Raw genomic sequence first — 16,780 nt, forward strand, 5'->3', positions numbered from 1 at the left:
AATTCCGTGGTTATTCTGAGGGTTTCAAGATGACAACACTAAACAAGGAAGACAACGACAATGATAGAAGCCGACAATAGTGACACGGCAGTGCTGAACATCAATGAGTCCAGCGGCCGAGTGCAGTTCAACAGCGAGCTCCAGCTCCAGCAAACAAGGAAGACCAGGGCATCACAGTGACGAAGCAAGGCAGGAACATCTCCCGCGAGCTCCCTCCCTTCAAACCCAACGGCAACGCAGCTCCAGTTGACACCAGCAACAACCTCCTTCCACAACAATGACAGCAGAGGCGTCAACAATACTGTCCGTCGCTTCCTCCTCTTCAAGCTCTGGCGAGTCTGGAACTCCGCCAACGCCGTCTTTCCTTCTTCCTCTCTCCTTCTTCCTTTCTTCTTCTCTCTCGTTCCCTCTCTGTTTCTCCCTTTTCTTTTTCTTTTGGCCGACTCTGAGTGTGTGTCAATTGAGACATATGGGTGAGTGTGCGTCAATTGAGAGATATGGGTGAAAAAAAAGAGAAAATATCAAGTGAAATAGATCCCACATATTTCTTTTTATTATTATTACTTTTAGGTCATTATAATGACCCAAATAACTAAAGTCATGGCCCAAAAGAGGCCCAAAAGAGCTGATCCATCCTCCATGGATCAAGTGAAAGCTATTTATCACCTTTTAGTGATATTATCTACTAATTAATAAGTAATAACTATCACAACATGGAATAACTTTCTATGATATAAGGGAAGAAATCATCCACTATCTATAAGTGAAGTGATGATTTTTTCTATAAATACCCTATCAAACTCAGATATTTCTCAACTTCATTTTACATCAAATTTGGTTAAACCCTTACTACCTTAAGCGTCGAAATCTTTTGCAAGTATCCTCATCTGCCATTCCGGAATTGACGTGAAGCCATATTGGACACCTTCACCACTATCTCCGACCTCATTACTCAAAGTCCAATCACCTATAGTCCATTTCAAATATGCCTCGGATCAAGTAGTAAAATGTCCGATTTGGAATTCTAGTACTAATTTAAGTGTTTATTCAAAAGAGTTAAAAGTAAATTTTAAACCAAATCCAAATGTCAAAAGGTAGAAAGTATAATTTTTTCAATTAGTGAAGTGTAGCATATAATCTGAGCATAAAAAGGATAAGCCACTAAAAAATGTTCTTGCGAATTGTTGACAAAAGTACATTCTAAATCTCTTGGAGACAAAAATACCGTGTTTCAAAACGCGACAAAAAAAAAGGGTTATGAATTTTAACCTAATAATAGCCATTCACTGGGATGCAAAAGAAATCCTACTAAGTTATTGAAACAGTTGGACACATCGCATCTACGTTAAGCATTGTACACAAATTAACATATAGCCATATCAGATTCACTGGGATGCAAAAGACGTTAATAGGAGAGGGTAGTGTACCACACATTACCCAGGGAACAGACACTGCCTGAATTTAAATAACTAAAGGTCTAACTTAACAAATAGAAAAATAACACAAACGATGTTCTAGCTAATTGAAAGAAACACAACATGCATTTCACATTTTTTTTTATCATTGAAAACAAAACTTGACCCTCTGAGACGGGGGAGTGAATACATCAAGTATCCTGATATAGCAAAGATAAAAGATAGGAAAACAAAACTCCAACACCTAATATTTATACTGCACTTAATATAATCATAGAAGATACCCAAAGACAGAGAAAACGAAGAGGCAGCACTCGAATCCCACCTTCCGTATTGATATTAATATTGAGGAATGGTTACTGACTTGCTGTCAATACAAGACATGTTTCCTTTTCAATCCCAAGAATTCATCACTTATACTCTCCCTTGAATACACCATAGAGAGATAGCTTTACACAAAACATGTACATAAACCAAGTATAGTATAGCTATAGCAAGTACGGATAGCTTTACAAATAGGACTATTACAGACAATAAAAAACTAACATCTTTTTTATTTTATTTTTTTGGTCAGGAGTCAAGTATAGTATAGCTATAGCAGTTAATGCCGGCAATAACAAGAACACTATTGAAATTTGACAATGAGACAAACAGCCAACAACACACCACCATTTCAACCTTCTAAAATATGAGAAATAGCTATGTATTACTCGCTTGCAGGATTATAGACTTGGATAACTATTGTACTAATCAAGGTCAATTAATTTTTTCACTTGCGGAATCAGATCCTAGTAACAAGTAGCAGGTTGTCTATCCCCTACCAAATTCCTATTCCATCTTAGTTTTGTTGTTAGTATGTAACATATATATAATAATTTCATTAAGAATATTGGAAGCCATTCAACAAACTAACAAGATCTCTAGTTAGCAACTCAAGACAAATACCACATCATCTTAATCCTTCGTAATTTTCCGATTTTATTTAAACATGAATCCTCAAATAGACACATTCAAAATTCAAACCAGAAACTTAGAATCAGAGTCCTCAAAAAACATAAACTAAAAAAGAAACATACTAGTCATTTTAAAAGAAACTACAAAGCAGCATCTATTGAAAACACTCGTTATCTAAAGCAAATAATATTTCAAGTTTTAGACACAATTGGCATAACCTCTACAGTTTTAAATACAAATAGTAGTTGGAATTTGGAAGTTGAAACATTCAATTTCCATTTCAATATAATTTAGCATCAATACAGCACCATATTCCTCCCTGCCTTCCTTGTTATGAAACCATTTCTATCCTTTGTTTCCAAAAGCTATTCATGCAGCAATTTATTTTCCTATCTTAGTAACCAAATACACTTCTACGGGAAGGAGATACTCATATTTTGTACTTGGGATATAAGCCTAAACTAGGGTGCATTCCTAAGTTCTGAAAATCCGGAGTGAAATTACTATAGAAATAAAATATTCAGTGTTAAGGATTAAAAAAAGAATTCAGATAATTGTATTATTCAATTGTAGTAAATCACACACACATGAAATAGTTCAAGATGTCAAGCATCTTTTAAAACACAATTATATCGTGTATAAGGGAAACAAAAATAACAGTTTAGGTAACCAACTTTTTTTTAACTAACAATTAGCCAGGTAGTGGATTGACAAATGTTAAGAGAAAGAAGGAGAAATTTAAAAGGAAAGATAAATGTCGGCAAATTGTTGGCCGTAAAATGTTAGTTTCCAATTTTTTACATCATTATGGTGAAACAAGGAACGGAAGCGTAGAAAACTAAGCACCTGCTTGAAAAAGGCCATGCAAGTAAAGTTAACACATCAAATTCAGTTCACTACCAACCATTACTTCTGAACTTTTATGCTCTGAATTGTTTTTTTGCATTAAGATTGCAACCTGCTGCCACAACATGTGATGAGGAAATTGCTAATAAGAAAAGAATTACAAATATTAGACATTGTTTCATGCTACCTCAAAAAAGCGCCAATGATTATGCTGCTGAACCAGAGTTTCCAGCCTCCAAAACTTCCTTTTCCATCTCCTTGACGGCCCTAATCAAGGCCCTAGTGATACCCTTGAGATGCAACCCATTCTCTTTCATTTCCTCCTGTAGTTTTTCCGCCATTTCCCAATCCAAAGCCTTCAAACATAGCGACTGGATCAGCTTCTCGTATTCATCTGCACTAGGGCGGATGCCAAAATCCTTCATCTCAGTCAACAACTCCAAAGCCTTATCAAACTGTTCCAACTTACAATATCCACGAACTAGTGTGTGATACATCACAGGGGTTAACTTAGGATGCTTCTTTTTAGCCTCTTCCAATATGTTCCTAGACTCTTCCATCTCACCACCATTTGAATAGCCACTCATAAGAACAGCATAAGCGTACAGATCCGGCTTCAAACCCCTACTCTCCAAGAGCTTCATCATCTCCACAGCTTGTCCCATCTCCCCAACTTTGCAATATCCAGTAATCACAAAGTTGAAAACAGCATTTCCAGGAGGTGGACCATCTGCAATCATTTCCAACACCAACTTCTTTGCTGCATCAAGATCCTTAATCCTACACAAAGCTCTAACCACTGCGGAAAAAGGCTTTATCGCACGGTGCCTCCTCTCTCCTTGTATATCCGCCAACACCTTCAAAGCCAATCCAACAGTCTCATTCTCTTGACACAATTTGCCAACCAAGAAGCTAATACAAGACAAAGGTAACTGCTTCCTTTTCTCTTCCATTGCCATATACACTTCATGTGCTTCTCTGGCCATTTTCCCCTTACAAAACCAAGACACCATGCTACCAATTTTCTCTACATCTTCCAGCACCATCTGTGAATCAATCATCTTTCGACACACGGACCAAGCCAAATCGAAAGCTTTCCGCCGGCAAAGAGCTTCGACCGTGAAGTAATAACTGTCAGCATTCGGCACAATTTCGAAATCCTCCAATTTATCAAAGACCTCGAGTGCAGCCTTTCCTTTTCCCAATTTCGACAGCGAAGATATCAACTCGTTGAGAATCCCTACGTTCAGTACACCCTTCTCTTCCTCACCAATATGCCGAACCAAATCCCACAGAGAGTATATCTCTTTCTTCTTCATACCTTGGCACACCTTTGACACCACTGTTTCCAACGCAGAGGGGGATACCTTAAACGACTTGTCGTTCCGGGCCCAGTTAAAAAACCTAACGAGATTCTCGCCCGAAACGGACGGGATTTCAATTATTCTGGCGACGGAGTTATGATCCAGAGCTAAACACATGTCGTTAAGAGATGACTCAAACGACCTGTCGCCATTACTTTGTAGAAGAACCCGCAGGGATTCTAATCTCTCGTCGTTGATATCGTGAATCTCTTCTTCTATTTCTAGTTGTCCTTCTCCTTCTTCTAATGCGGCTTCTTGTGGTTCAGTCTCATTGCAGAGCGGAACGGCGTCGTTTTGCGGACGGTCGTCGTCGAAGGTGATGTCCGTTTGAGGAGAGAAGAAACGGAGGTCATTGGGAAGGAAGAAACGGGAAACGGAACGGGGAGAGGCGGTGGAGGAGGGAGGAGTTGGTTGGGGTTTTAATGGAGGTTGGGTGGGTATGCAAGATTGTGAGAGAGGGAAGTTAGGGATTCGCGACGCAATGATGCAGTTGCGTGCAGCAGCATTTCTTGCGAGGATCAATCTCCACGATGACATCTCTTTCTCTTCTTTCTTCCTCCTCCACCTTCTTCTTCACTCTTCAGATGCAGCGGCTTTCGGGGGTTTTAGGATGCTGCGACTGCGACATTGTTTAAAATTTTTGGTTGGGGGACATTTTTTTTTAATTTGGTTTCTTTTTTTTTTTTGGGTCGAATTCGTGGCTTCTTTATTTTTGTCAGGGAACTCGTGGCTTCTTATTTAATATTACTCAGTTATCCCATTATGGGCCTAGCCCAAGTACAGTGCAAATCAGACAATTGGGCAGTAAATGGCCAGCTGGACAAGAATAAATAAAAATATTGGAGTATCAAAATGTAGCTAAAAGTTGTACGCCAAAAAAAAAACAATGTAGCTAAAAGTTTACGTCATTAATAAAAATAACTTTAACATATACAAATAATAAATAAACTCGTAAAATATTTAAAAATATGGCAAAAATGTTAAATATTAAATTTTTTTTCAAAAAAAACTTTAAAAATAAAATTTTTATACAATTTTGTAAGCATTTTTTTTATATTTCAAACTTACAAAGGTCCTAACAAAAAAGGTGAGTGACTTACAAAATAACCATCTATCAACATACATAATTACATCTAAATAACATGTAAACGAAGAAAACACAAAGATCAAAATAAAATCCAAAGAAATATAACATCAAACATGCAACAAAGACAACATAAAATATAACTAAATATCTACCTCTTGCTATTAGTTCACCTCGATGTATGTTATCCACCTGATCTTTCGTTGAATATTTTGTGTGTTGTACTCCTTGACTTTCTCATCTCTGCTTCCCTTGAACTCTTGTTTGACCCTTTTTTCTCCTTGGCCTTAGATTACATGTGTTGTCTTTCTTTTGATTTTCTGCTTTTGCAACATACTGTAGAACTAGATCCTCTTCCAACTCATCAAATATCATACTCGCCTCATCACAAACTCTCTTTGTGATCATTGCTTCCTCATAAAATGAGTGTTCATCCTCTTTCTTCTTTTGTTGTGTGTTAGATTCACTATGCTCCTCTATCTCATCCGACCTTGAAGACGTCTCTCATTAATACATAGAGGGCTAGAGGCTGAGTTCACCTCGTGATGCACATGGTTATTTGTAGTGAATGGCCCAAATACTAGTAGATAAGGACATGAGAAAGCGATGGACCCATCAGATAATTCCACTCGAATCTCTTCACCACCGCAACCCAACAACATACCACACTCCTCTACATTTTTATTCAACTCATAATATTTATTTCTAAACATCCACATCTCTATGTTATCATAACCTCTCTCCATCTCCTTATTACTCCATTGAATCTCGTTGCATTATATTTGGAGAAAATAAACACAATCACAGCATGCACTAGAACCAAAGTCCCCCTTCGCCATCGTAATTTTTCTCCATTAATTCTTCTCCCAGTGGGTTCCATGAATAATCCCTTCCATTTCCTTCTTAAAAAAAAATATATATATATATACATAGAAAGGTACCTTTGAATTCATCGTCTTCAACTCCCTGGTTTTTTCAACCTCAAATTGCTTCTTCCGACTGGTATCACACTCCTCCAGACGCTCCCCATCACACACTAGATCATCCCCGGATGCACTTGTGCACTGTATATTTCTCGACTAAACTCCTTGGCAAATACTTTAATACTCAGAACCATTTGCCTTTTTAGAGAGCCATTCTTGAATTGGTTTCCACTGAAAGCTATCCGCCGATATTCTAGAAACACTAAAAGAACTGTTTTCTTCCGTTGCATCATCCGTAAAAACTCTCTCTCCCCAAATTCTTCCAATCTTCCAATGCCAGTTTTGATAAAAAGTTTAATCAAATTATTTTTTAAAAAATAGTTTAACAATAAATGATTATAATAAAAATAGCTTATAAATAAATTATTTTATGTTTAGATTTTTAATTTTAAAAATATATATTTTATAAAAATGTTATAAAATTAGTAATATTATGAGAAGTCATTTTTTTAAAATGTTTTATAAGTTTTTAAATAATTTTTTAGAATATTGTAATTTTGTTTTAAAAATTGCACCAGACATTAATATTACTATTCTTTATAAGTTAAAACTCAAAAAAATTTACTTTTAAAACTTTTCAAAACGAACCCTAAATGTTGGGTATGTCTAAAATGAGCTCAACAATTATGTACTTATTAAATAAGCCACACTCATATAGACCATTAGATTTTATTAGATGAAAATCAAAGACTAATATAAAAGAAGAGCATTGATGGACTCTGATAAATATAGAATATCCTAATACATAAATAAATGTTTTAAATGACAATACTTTAATACACAATACTTTAAACGGCAAGAGAATCTTTTATTCTTAAATAATTAAATATAAAATATATAAATATAAAATATTTGAGTATTTTTTATTTATTAAAATTAATTATTATACAAAAATTTTTTATAATATTAAAAAATTATATTAAAATAATATTTTAAACTATAACATAAAAATATAAAATAATTAAAATTTTATTTAGAACGAAAATATAAAATAATTATTTATTAAAACTTATACTTCTTGTATTTATTCATTTTATATTTTTTAGAACGAAAAACTCTACTTTTATATAGTAAAATATGTGATAATCTTCTTATTATAACACACACACATATATATATATATATATATATATATATATATATATATATAAAAGTAGAGTTTTTCATTCGACGGGTCGGCCCGACGGACTCAACCTGTTTTGCCACCCCTAATATATATATTAAGAAGATTATCACATATTTTACTATATAAAGGTAGAAATTTTTTGTTCTAAAAAATATAAAATAAATAAATACAAAAAATATGTTTTTTATTCATTAAGATTAATTATTGCGTAAATTTTTTTATAATATTAAAATTATATTTTAAACTACAGTATAAAAATATAAAATAATTAAAATTTATTTTATATTACTTACAAATAATTAGATTATTATATTTAAAATTTATTAACTAATTACTTTGTTAAATATGTTATTATATCATATAATTTTTTATCAAAATATTTGTAAAAGTAAAATTTATTTAAAACGTTATAGATAATATATAAAAATATTAAATTTTTTATTTAGGTATGTATTTAAAATTATATTATTTATTCTATTTTTTTAAAAAAAATTAAAAAAATAAAAAATTAATGTTTTTATGTATTATATATAATATTTTAAATAAATTATATTTTTAAAATATTTTTATGAAAAATTATGTTATATAATAATATCTTTAATAAAAGTAGCTAGTTAATAAATTTTGAATATAATAATCGAATTATTTATCAAGTAATATAAAATAAAATTGTAATAATTTTATATTTTTATGTTACCGTTTAAAATATTATTTTAATATAATTTTTTAATATTATAAAAAAATTTTGTATAATAATTAATTTTAATAAATAAAAAATATTCATATATTTTATATTTATATATTTTATATTTAATTATTTAAGAATAAAAGATTCTGTTGTCGTTTAAAGTATTGTGTATTAAAGTATTACCATTTAAAGCATTTATTTATGTACTAGGATATTCTATATTTATTAGAGTCCATCAATACTCTTCTTTTATATTAGCCTTTGATTTTCATCTAATAAAATCTAATAATCTATATGAGTGTGGCTCATTCAATAAGCATATAATTGTTGAGCTCGTTTTAGATATATCCCTAAATGTCTCTTTGACCATAATTGAATGGATAAATTCAGACATAAGTTCAACCCAAACTCTTTTTAAAAATTAAAATACTTTTATGAGTAAAATTTGGTAATTTTACATTGAGTGAATATTTTTTAATATTTTTTATTTGTGAATGGCCACAATACTTTAAAAAGAAAAATTAAGATCAAAATTTGCTCTAATGTTTTTAGTATTTTTTAAATAATTATTTAAATATTTACATAAAAAATCGAATCAAATGAATAAGTCATTTATTAAAATACAAAATTCGTTTGTTATTTATAAAATAATATAGTATTTTCAGATACTTTTTATTTTTTTTAATTATTTAGAATTATTTGTCGTTTATATCTTTTAAAATTATTTTTATTTTAATATGAATTTTCAAAAGCCATTATAATTTGTCCCAAAAAAAAACAAAGAAAAAGGATCCATAATCAATATGAGATTTATTTACCGATTAGAGGATAATTAGAGGATAATTTATCTTTTTATATATATTATTGCATAGTAAACTTAATTGTACACATATTAAACTCATGAAATAAATCTTTCTACATCATTTAATTTATTTGGATATAGAGTAGTATTATATTTAGACTAAATTCTAAATCATTAACTTATCACATTATTTTCATTCTCATGGCACTAGAAAACTTGTGAAATACTTGTATAATTCTACAATATATTTAATGTGTTTCAAAAACTTTTTTCTATCCAAACTTTAACTATGTGTTGAATTTGTTATATGTATGATTATTGCATGTGCTAAAAATATGTAAAACAAACATATTATATAATAATACATGAAAAAGGATAATTTACCCTCTAGACTTGGAGAGGGATGAAAGCAACTGCCATATTTATATATTTGCCTTCAACTAGTATCCAATTAGAAAGCACACAATTTGCAATCAACTTGAAGTAGTATTCTGAGTGGTTGAACAAAGAACTAACCTGTTCCAATTTTTCCTTAGGAAGGATATGGATGTTACTGTTAGAAGAATTCTACACAGGAACCAATGTTGGCATTTCAAGTAATTCATACTCAATCTGCACAAATGGCAGTCAGATACTAGAGTTGTAAAAGATGCACAAGAAAGAAGTTAAATTATGCTTGATTCCTTTTTAATCTGAAATGAGAACTTAAAAACTTTTCATGACTTTAAACTTGTATACAATGAATACAAGTTAGCGCGAAAGATTCAGAAAATTATATAATTTGAAAGCAGTTTTTGATATCCAACTTTGAAAGAGACCGCTTCAGAGGTCCTTAGGCCTTGAAATAACTTTAAAAGCGGTTTTTCAAGTATCTCGACTTTAATGAAAAATGTTCTTGAATATAAGAATAAGAGTCTCATACTTTCCCAATAAATAAACAAAAGATGCAAGAATCAGCGGTTCAGAGCAAGTACACCACAATGTATACTAAGTCGGCCTAAAATATCAATGTTCAGTCCTCAATTAGCTTGAGACTTCTATAGTTCTATTAATAAATCGAGGTACAAAAAATATTATTTGTAAAGAATCTTTTGAAACTACAGTTTTAACTTAGATTAAATCACAATCTAATCTAACAATTTTTTATATCCTACTAACCCTTTTAGATAAAATTCATATTGGATACTCCATTAATCTAAAAACGTCAAATATTATTTCTTTTAAGTTTTCTCACAACTATTAAGTTACTCAAATTGAATATTCTATTTACCTAAACTTAAATAAATATTTTTGGATCAACAAGTCTTTTCAATTTAAGTGACTCAAATTGGATACTTCCACCAATTTAAGAGTCTTAGATATTTTTCTGACCTTATTAAGCAAGTCTCAGATTAAACCGCAACCTATCCTAAAGATTTTACATATTCTTTTCTTTTATTAGAACTAAAGATCACTATTGGATTAAATTACAATAAAAAATTATAAAATTCAAAAAGCAATAATAATAATCAGAATAAGGAGTCTTACAAATTTTATAACTTAACTATAAATTCTTTTCTGGTACTTTGAGACTATTCAAGAATAATATATAATGAACATAAATTAGTCTCAGATTTATAAAAATATAATTTGACTTAAGATGTAAAAAATATAAATGCTTAAATTATAACTTGAAGAAAATTTATTCTCAGATATAAGAATGAAGAATTTAATAAATAATCAAATAGTTGGAGTTGGGATAGTGTTGTTATGTTTTCAGAAATTTTTAGACTCAAAACAAGCAACAATTAAAGCTTTTTTACAAAAAAAAAAAAAAACACAAATACAACAAAAACATGACCTAAGAAACAAAATCGTGTCCCAAAGAAAGAACACTGGAGCTCAAAATACATAAGTTCGGTGTACAAGTTTTCAGCCCTGATGTCTTCATGCTCAAGTAATGATAACTTGAGCTATAAAAGTTCAAATGAGGCGATTACAGTTGCGCTAGAAAGAAAACGTTCAAAACTTCAAAATAATATGCATATATCTATAGTAGACATTTAGTTTAAGCCATGCACCATCATCATCTTTGGAACACAGAAAATCAGCACCACAAACTTCTTTAATCTCATGCCCGGCGGACCTCCTACACGCCCGGCAGACCCTTCTTTCTTCCTTTCTCCACCGGGCATTCCTCCAAGCACTCCACACACACACCCGGCGTATATCCTTCCCTGGAAGGTGCATTTTTTGCCTTTGTCCAATTTCTTCTAGTACAAGCCCAACTTAAAGCTAATTACAACTCTCAATGCAAGAAGCAACAATTAAGATTCAAGCTTAATTATCCACATCATTAGAAGCGTTAATCATATCCAAAATATTGAAAACTATAGAAGATTAGTTAGTAATTCTTTTTAGAAACATAAGAGATTTGGTTGTTAGGATTTGATTTGAATTATTATTTTAAATTTGAAATTAAAGCCAGTAAGTAATTATCTTATCTTTCTCTCCGAAAGATAAGATTAGGATAGTTTTGAATTTGAATTCTAGAATTAGGATATAAATAAGTGAACAAGGTTTACAAGAAAAGACATCCAGGAGGAGGATCTTTGGATCCAAATCCCATTCAACTCTTTTGTAATCTCTTTTCATTGTTTTATTTCCTTTTCTATGGGTAACTAATCCTTTGTCAAAGGACTAGGAGCTCTATTTATGTTTTCTTTGGGTTATTAATCTACGTTTATTTTATTTTGAAGACTTGCATTGATCTATTTCATGATTGAATTATTTATTCTTCATTCGGATTTGTAGTATCGAAAGGTACGCTAATCTCTTTTAAATTCTTTTATTATAATTAGAAATTTTGATATTTGAATTAAAACTTGAAAACTCTTTCACATGACTCTTTGAATTCGGCTAGGAATAGCGGTTCAATTAGTGTGCGATACATACATAATTTTTAATCACTTCCGACTCACTTCAACTCAATATTTTTCTTTCCATCACTTTCTACCCTCTAATTCACTGGCTCATACCCATTATAGGATTTACGAAAGTTTGAAAAGTTAAGAAAATTGTTTAAAGGCATAAGATTCTTTCCAAATCCTAGAAATTAGTTATCGGATATCAAATAGGGGGTTACAAGGATTAAAAGTGGATTGAAAAGGCTAAAACAGTTAAAAATACATTTTCTGAAAATAGGGTAGTCGTGCATACGCATGCCTCATGCGTACACACGAGTCCACTTTTGCACGTAGGTATGGTACTTGCACAAAATCTTTTAAATTCTGGAATGACCATCATGCGTACGCATGCGCATGACCTCAAAATTCTGCAATTTCTGTAGAATTCAATTTTGAAACCAGATTTTCAAACGTCCATAACTTTTTCATAAAAAAAACATTTTCCGTCCGTTCAATAAAATAAACAAACTCAATTTTTATTTAAAATAAATTCCACATAATTTAGAGGTCCGAGGGCCAAGTTATGACCCGTCAAATTTCGTTAAAAATTTATTTTTACCCAAAATTTTTTGCATAATAATTATCACTAATTCTAGTTCTAATTCAGTTCAAAACCATTCCAATACCACTTTAAACTCTCTCAACAAATATTTATCAATTCTCTACCCTTTCTAATCATTCAACACCCGTTTAATCAATTTCTCAAGACAACCTCAACATACACACTTATACAAACAAAATCCACAACCAATTATCATGAAATATCTCATTCTCATACAACATTTCACGCCACTTACCTCAACTTACCTCTGTAACACCATATCATTCAGATTCTTATGCTCAAATTAGAAGTCAATAATAATAAAGTGGTACGACTCAAAGATGGAGTTATAATATATATAATTAGAAGAATTTATTAATTGAGAAACCTGAAAAAGGAACAAAAGAAAATCACAAGCGCAAACACACACGTATCGAACAGTAACGTGTATGCAAAAACATAGTAAAATAAAACTTTAAAGATAGAATAGATTAAAGACAGAATACATATATATAATTATGTATAATAGCCACTAGTCACGACCTGCGAAGTTTAGGTCGGCTAGGGTTACAGCAAAATAAAACAGTTGTTAAATGATAACAAATCCTAACTCTACCAAAGATACATCAAAGCCTCTATAGGAAAATTTTCCAAAATAAAGATACATACATATACATCGTTAATATTTTCCAAAATAAGGGTGTTCATGGATCGGATCGTATCTGTAGATCCGCAGTAAATATCCACATCCGATCCGAAAATTGCGAATACGATCCGATTCGCACCCTTTATGGATCGGATCGCGGATATCTGCTCTACATCCGCTTATCCGATCCGTGGATCCGCAGATTCGCACAATAATGATTAAAAAATAAATAAATATACATATGTTTGGCATTATATTTAGTTGTTTGTATGTTTTAGTTAGTAATTATTATTCATATATTTTACTATTTTATTTTTGTTATTTAGAAAAAGTTTGATTAAAAATGTTTTAAGAATAAATAAGTTTAAAAGTGTGAAAGAAATATTTTTATTGAATTTTTTACATAGAAATATGATTATAAAGAGAAGTTTCAATTATGCGGATATATCCGATCCGCACATTTGCGGATCAAATCGGATCGGATCCGACACTAAAAAACGCAGATATCATATCCGATCCGATCCGATGGAAATTGTGTGGATCGGATCAAATTTTTGGCCATATCCGATCCGATCCGCGTACACCCCTACTTGACAATTGCCAATGCTCACGTCATGTGACACCTCCGCGTACGCAAGCATATCAGAAACCAGAAAAAGTTGATATGCTACAGAATTTAGTTTTTCACCCCAAATTTTAAACTTTCATAACTTTTTCTACAAAAATTATTTTTTTAACCATTTTTGAACCATTAGAAAAATTATTAAACCAGTTTTCATAAAAATATTGTTTCATTAAATTTTCAATTTCGAGAACCAAGTTAGACCCGCCAAAGTTAGTCAAAATCCATTTTTATCTAAAAACATAATTTTTTAATTTCCTCAAACCTCATCAACTCTTTATCCCGATGCAAACTAAAACCATACTAAAGCAATCCCTACATAGTCTCAACATACATATCATTTTCTACTATCCTAACCATTCATCACCTACAATTTAACTTCCAATTATAAAATTATCAAAACCACATTTCACCGACAACAAATTTCACAATCTTCAACTCAATCACAAATCTAATCATTCATTCCAATCAATTTCCATCAATAACCAACATCAACAATCCCTCTACTACAATAATCCATTAACAATTCCCATACACTCAATTACACAATCATCATCATAATCATAATCACACCATCTACTTATTTCATTTTATCAAAACTTATACCTTTCACAGCCTCCGGCCCAACATTCAGCAATTTATCAATTTATAAATTTCAATTTAACAACCTCATAACATCAATCACATCTCAATGCATCAATACAATTCATAGGCTCAACTAAACAACCAACCACCACACAAAATCCAAATCAAATAATTCAATAATTTTGACAATTTAATTCCATCCATTCATACATTTTAATCCTATTCCTAGGGGTATCTAGCCTAGGACTTCATGTAACATTACGTGGTATTTAAATGAAATTTAAACCTTATCTCAATGGCGGCGGTTCACACCAACACTTGGATTTCTTTTCCAACAACACCCAAACTCCAAACAAGCCACCAAGGTTCATCCAAAAGCTCTGCAAGCCAAAATCAATCTCCTAATGTGTATCAAAATCACCCAACAACTCTAATGTAACCAATTTCACACATATATAAACCTAGAATTCATAAAATTTGATAAATTACAAGGATTTAGTGATTTATTACCTTACCCACTGAAAAATTGGAATGGAACTCACCAATAGTTCATACTAAAGCATCCCTAAATAATCAAAATCACAAGATTTTCTCAAAACCCAAACCAAAACATGAATCGAAAGGAAAAACAAAACTAGGCAGAGAGCTTCAAGGTACTCACAACAATACCTAGATAGAATCAAAGAGGTTAAGGAGAGCCACGTATGACCGCAAGCGACTCGTCAATCAGAGCTCCGGATTAAAAGTTATGATGCTTGAAGTTTTGTGAAGCTTTAGGGTTTTTGGTGTTCTTCCTTTCTCTCTTCCTCAAAATCCGTGTCTCTCTCTTCTAAAGAGAGAAAATGTGCTTGTGTTATGCTGAAATGGGGTTTATATAGTGTGGGCTTGGGTTCGGTTCACTCGGTTTAGCCCGTTAGCCCAACTTTGGGCCAAAACATTTAAGATTGGTGTTTTAATTTGAATTTGAATTATTTTCATTTCTCCAAATTATAAATTCTACTTTCTTAATCTCTCTGACTCATATTAATTTTTTCACTCACAATATCGAACAGTTTAATTCAGTACTGCTGGTTAAATTTCCAATGCGCGTCCTTACACATTTTTTTGCAGAAAAGTACATTTTTCCACTCAGAAAAATCCTCCGAATCCAAATATCACATTTAAATTTCTAAATTATGATTCTGAATTTTTTTCACTTCCGTCGAACCATATTTAATTAATTATTTATTCAATTTTCTTTTAATCAGGATTTTACAACCTCATAGGGAATTCCTCACCCTATCACGGCCTCTGACCCAATTTTTATATCAACGCCTCAATAGGCAATCAATTCACAATATTTATTCAATCTCATTCAAACTCAATCATCAACCAATATATATCACAATTTCACTAAACCAAACAACCAACTACAACAATTCAACAATAATTCTAGGTCCACTAGCCTAGAATTTCATGTCATATTACATGGTACTTATCCGAAACTTAAACATATACCTTAATGTTGCAAATTCTATGCTTTTAAGCTTTCCTTTCCAAACTTTCCAAGCCTCAAGTTGGTTCACACTAATGTCCAAGTCCAAGTTCTATAATTTCACCAAGCTAAGCTCCCAAATATTCAAACTAACACCAAATCATACAATTTGGTACAATATCAAAAACTATAGTTTACATAAATTGATGAGATAAGAAAAAAATAGATTCTTATCTTTATCCACTAAAATTGGTGATGGAAACAACCAAGAACACAAGCTAGAGAACTCCTATAACATCAAAATTACCAAAAATCCTCAATACCTAAATTCAACCACGAAATTATCTTTGAATGGGAAACTGGAACTGGAATTTTGAGTACTCACCAAACTATTTAAATATAATTGAAAAGGGCTTCAAGACAAACGCGTGGTCACAAATGGCTCGTCAATCGGAGTTGCGGATCAAAAGTTATGAGTGATTGAAGTTGGAGAAAAATGGTGAGTTAGAGCTCTCTCTCTCCCTCCCTCCCTCCCTGAAGTTGGAAAAAAATGGTGAGTTAGAGAGAGAGAGAGAGCTCTCTCTCTCTCTCTCTCTCTCTCTCTCTCTCTCTCTCTCTCTCTCTCTCTCTCTCTCTCTCTCTCTCTCTCTCTCTCTCTCTCTCTCTCTCTCTCTCTCTCTCTCTCTCTCTCTCTCTCTCTCTCTC

At 31.8% G+C, this 16,780-nt stretch overlaps 1 protein-coding gene across 1 annotated transcript; it reads right to left on the bottom strand.

The window, feature by feature from the left end:
• Window positions 1-3,106: 3,106 nt before the first annotated feature.
• On the bottom strand, window positions 3,107-5,220 carry LOC107643906 (Tetratricopeptide repeat (TPR)-like superfamily protein). The gene has a single exon (XM_016347656.3). It carries the CDS (start codon window positions 5,114-5,116, stop codon window positions 3,422-3,424), a length of 1,695 nt encoding a protein of 564 aa, XP_016203142.3. The 5' UTR covers window positions 5,117-5,220; the 3' UTR covers window positions 3,107-3,421.
• Between the last annotated feature and the right edge of the window lie 11,560 nt (window positions 5,221-16,780).

The sequence above is a fragment of the Arachis ipaensis genome, chromosome B5 (genome assembly GCF_059453495.1).
Source record: "Arachis ipaensis isolate K30076 ecotype BB chromosome B5, ASM5945349v1, whole genome shotgun sequence".
NCBI lineage: Eukaryota > Viridiplantae > Streptophyta > Magnoliopsida > Fabales > Fabaceae > Arachis > Arachis ipaensis.

Excerpts from the sequence above, each read along its gene's own strand:
- LOC107643906 (XM_016347656.3), bottom strand. The coding sequence starts at position 5,116 with ATGTCATCGTGGAGATTGATCCTCGCAAGAAATGCTGCTGCACGCAAC.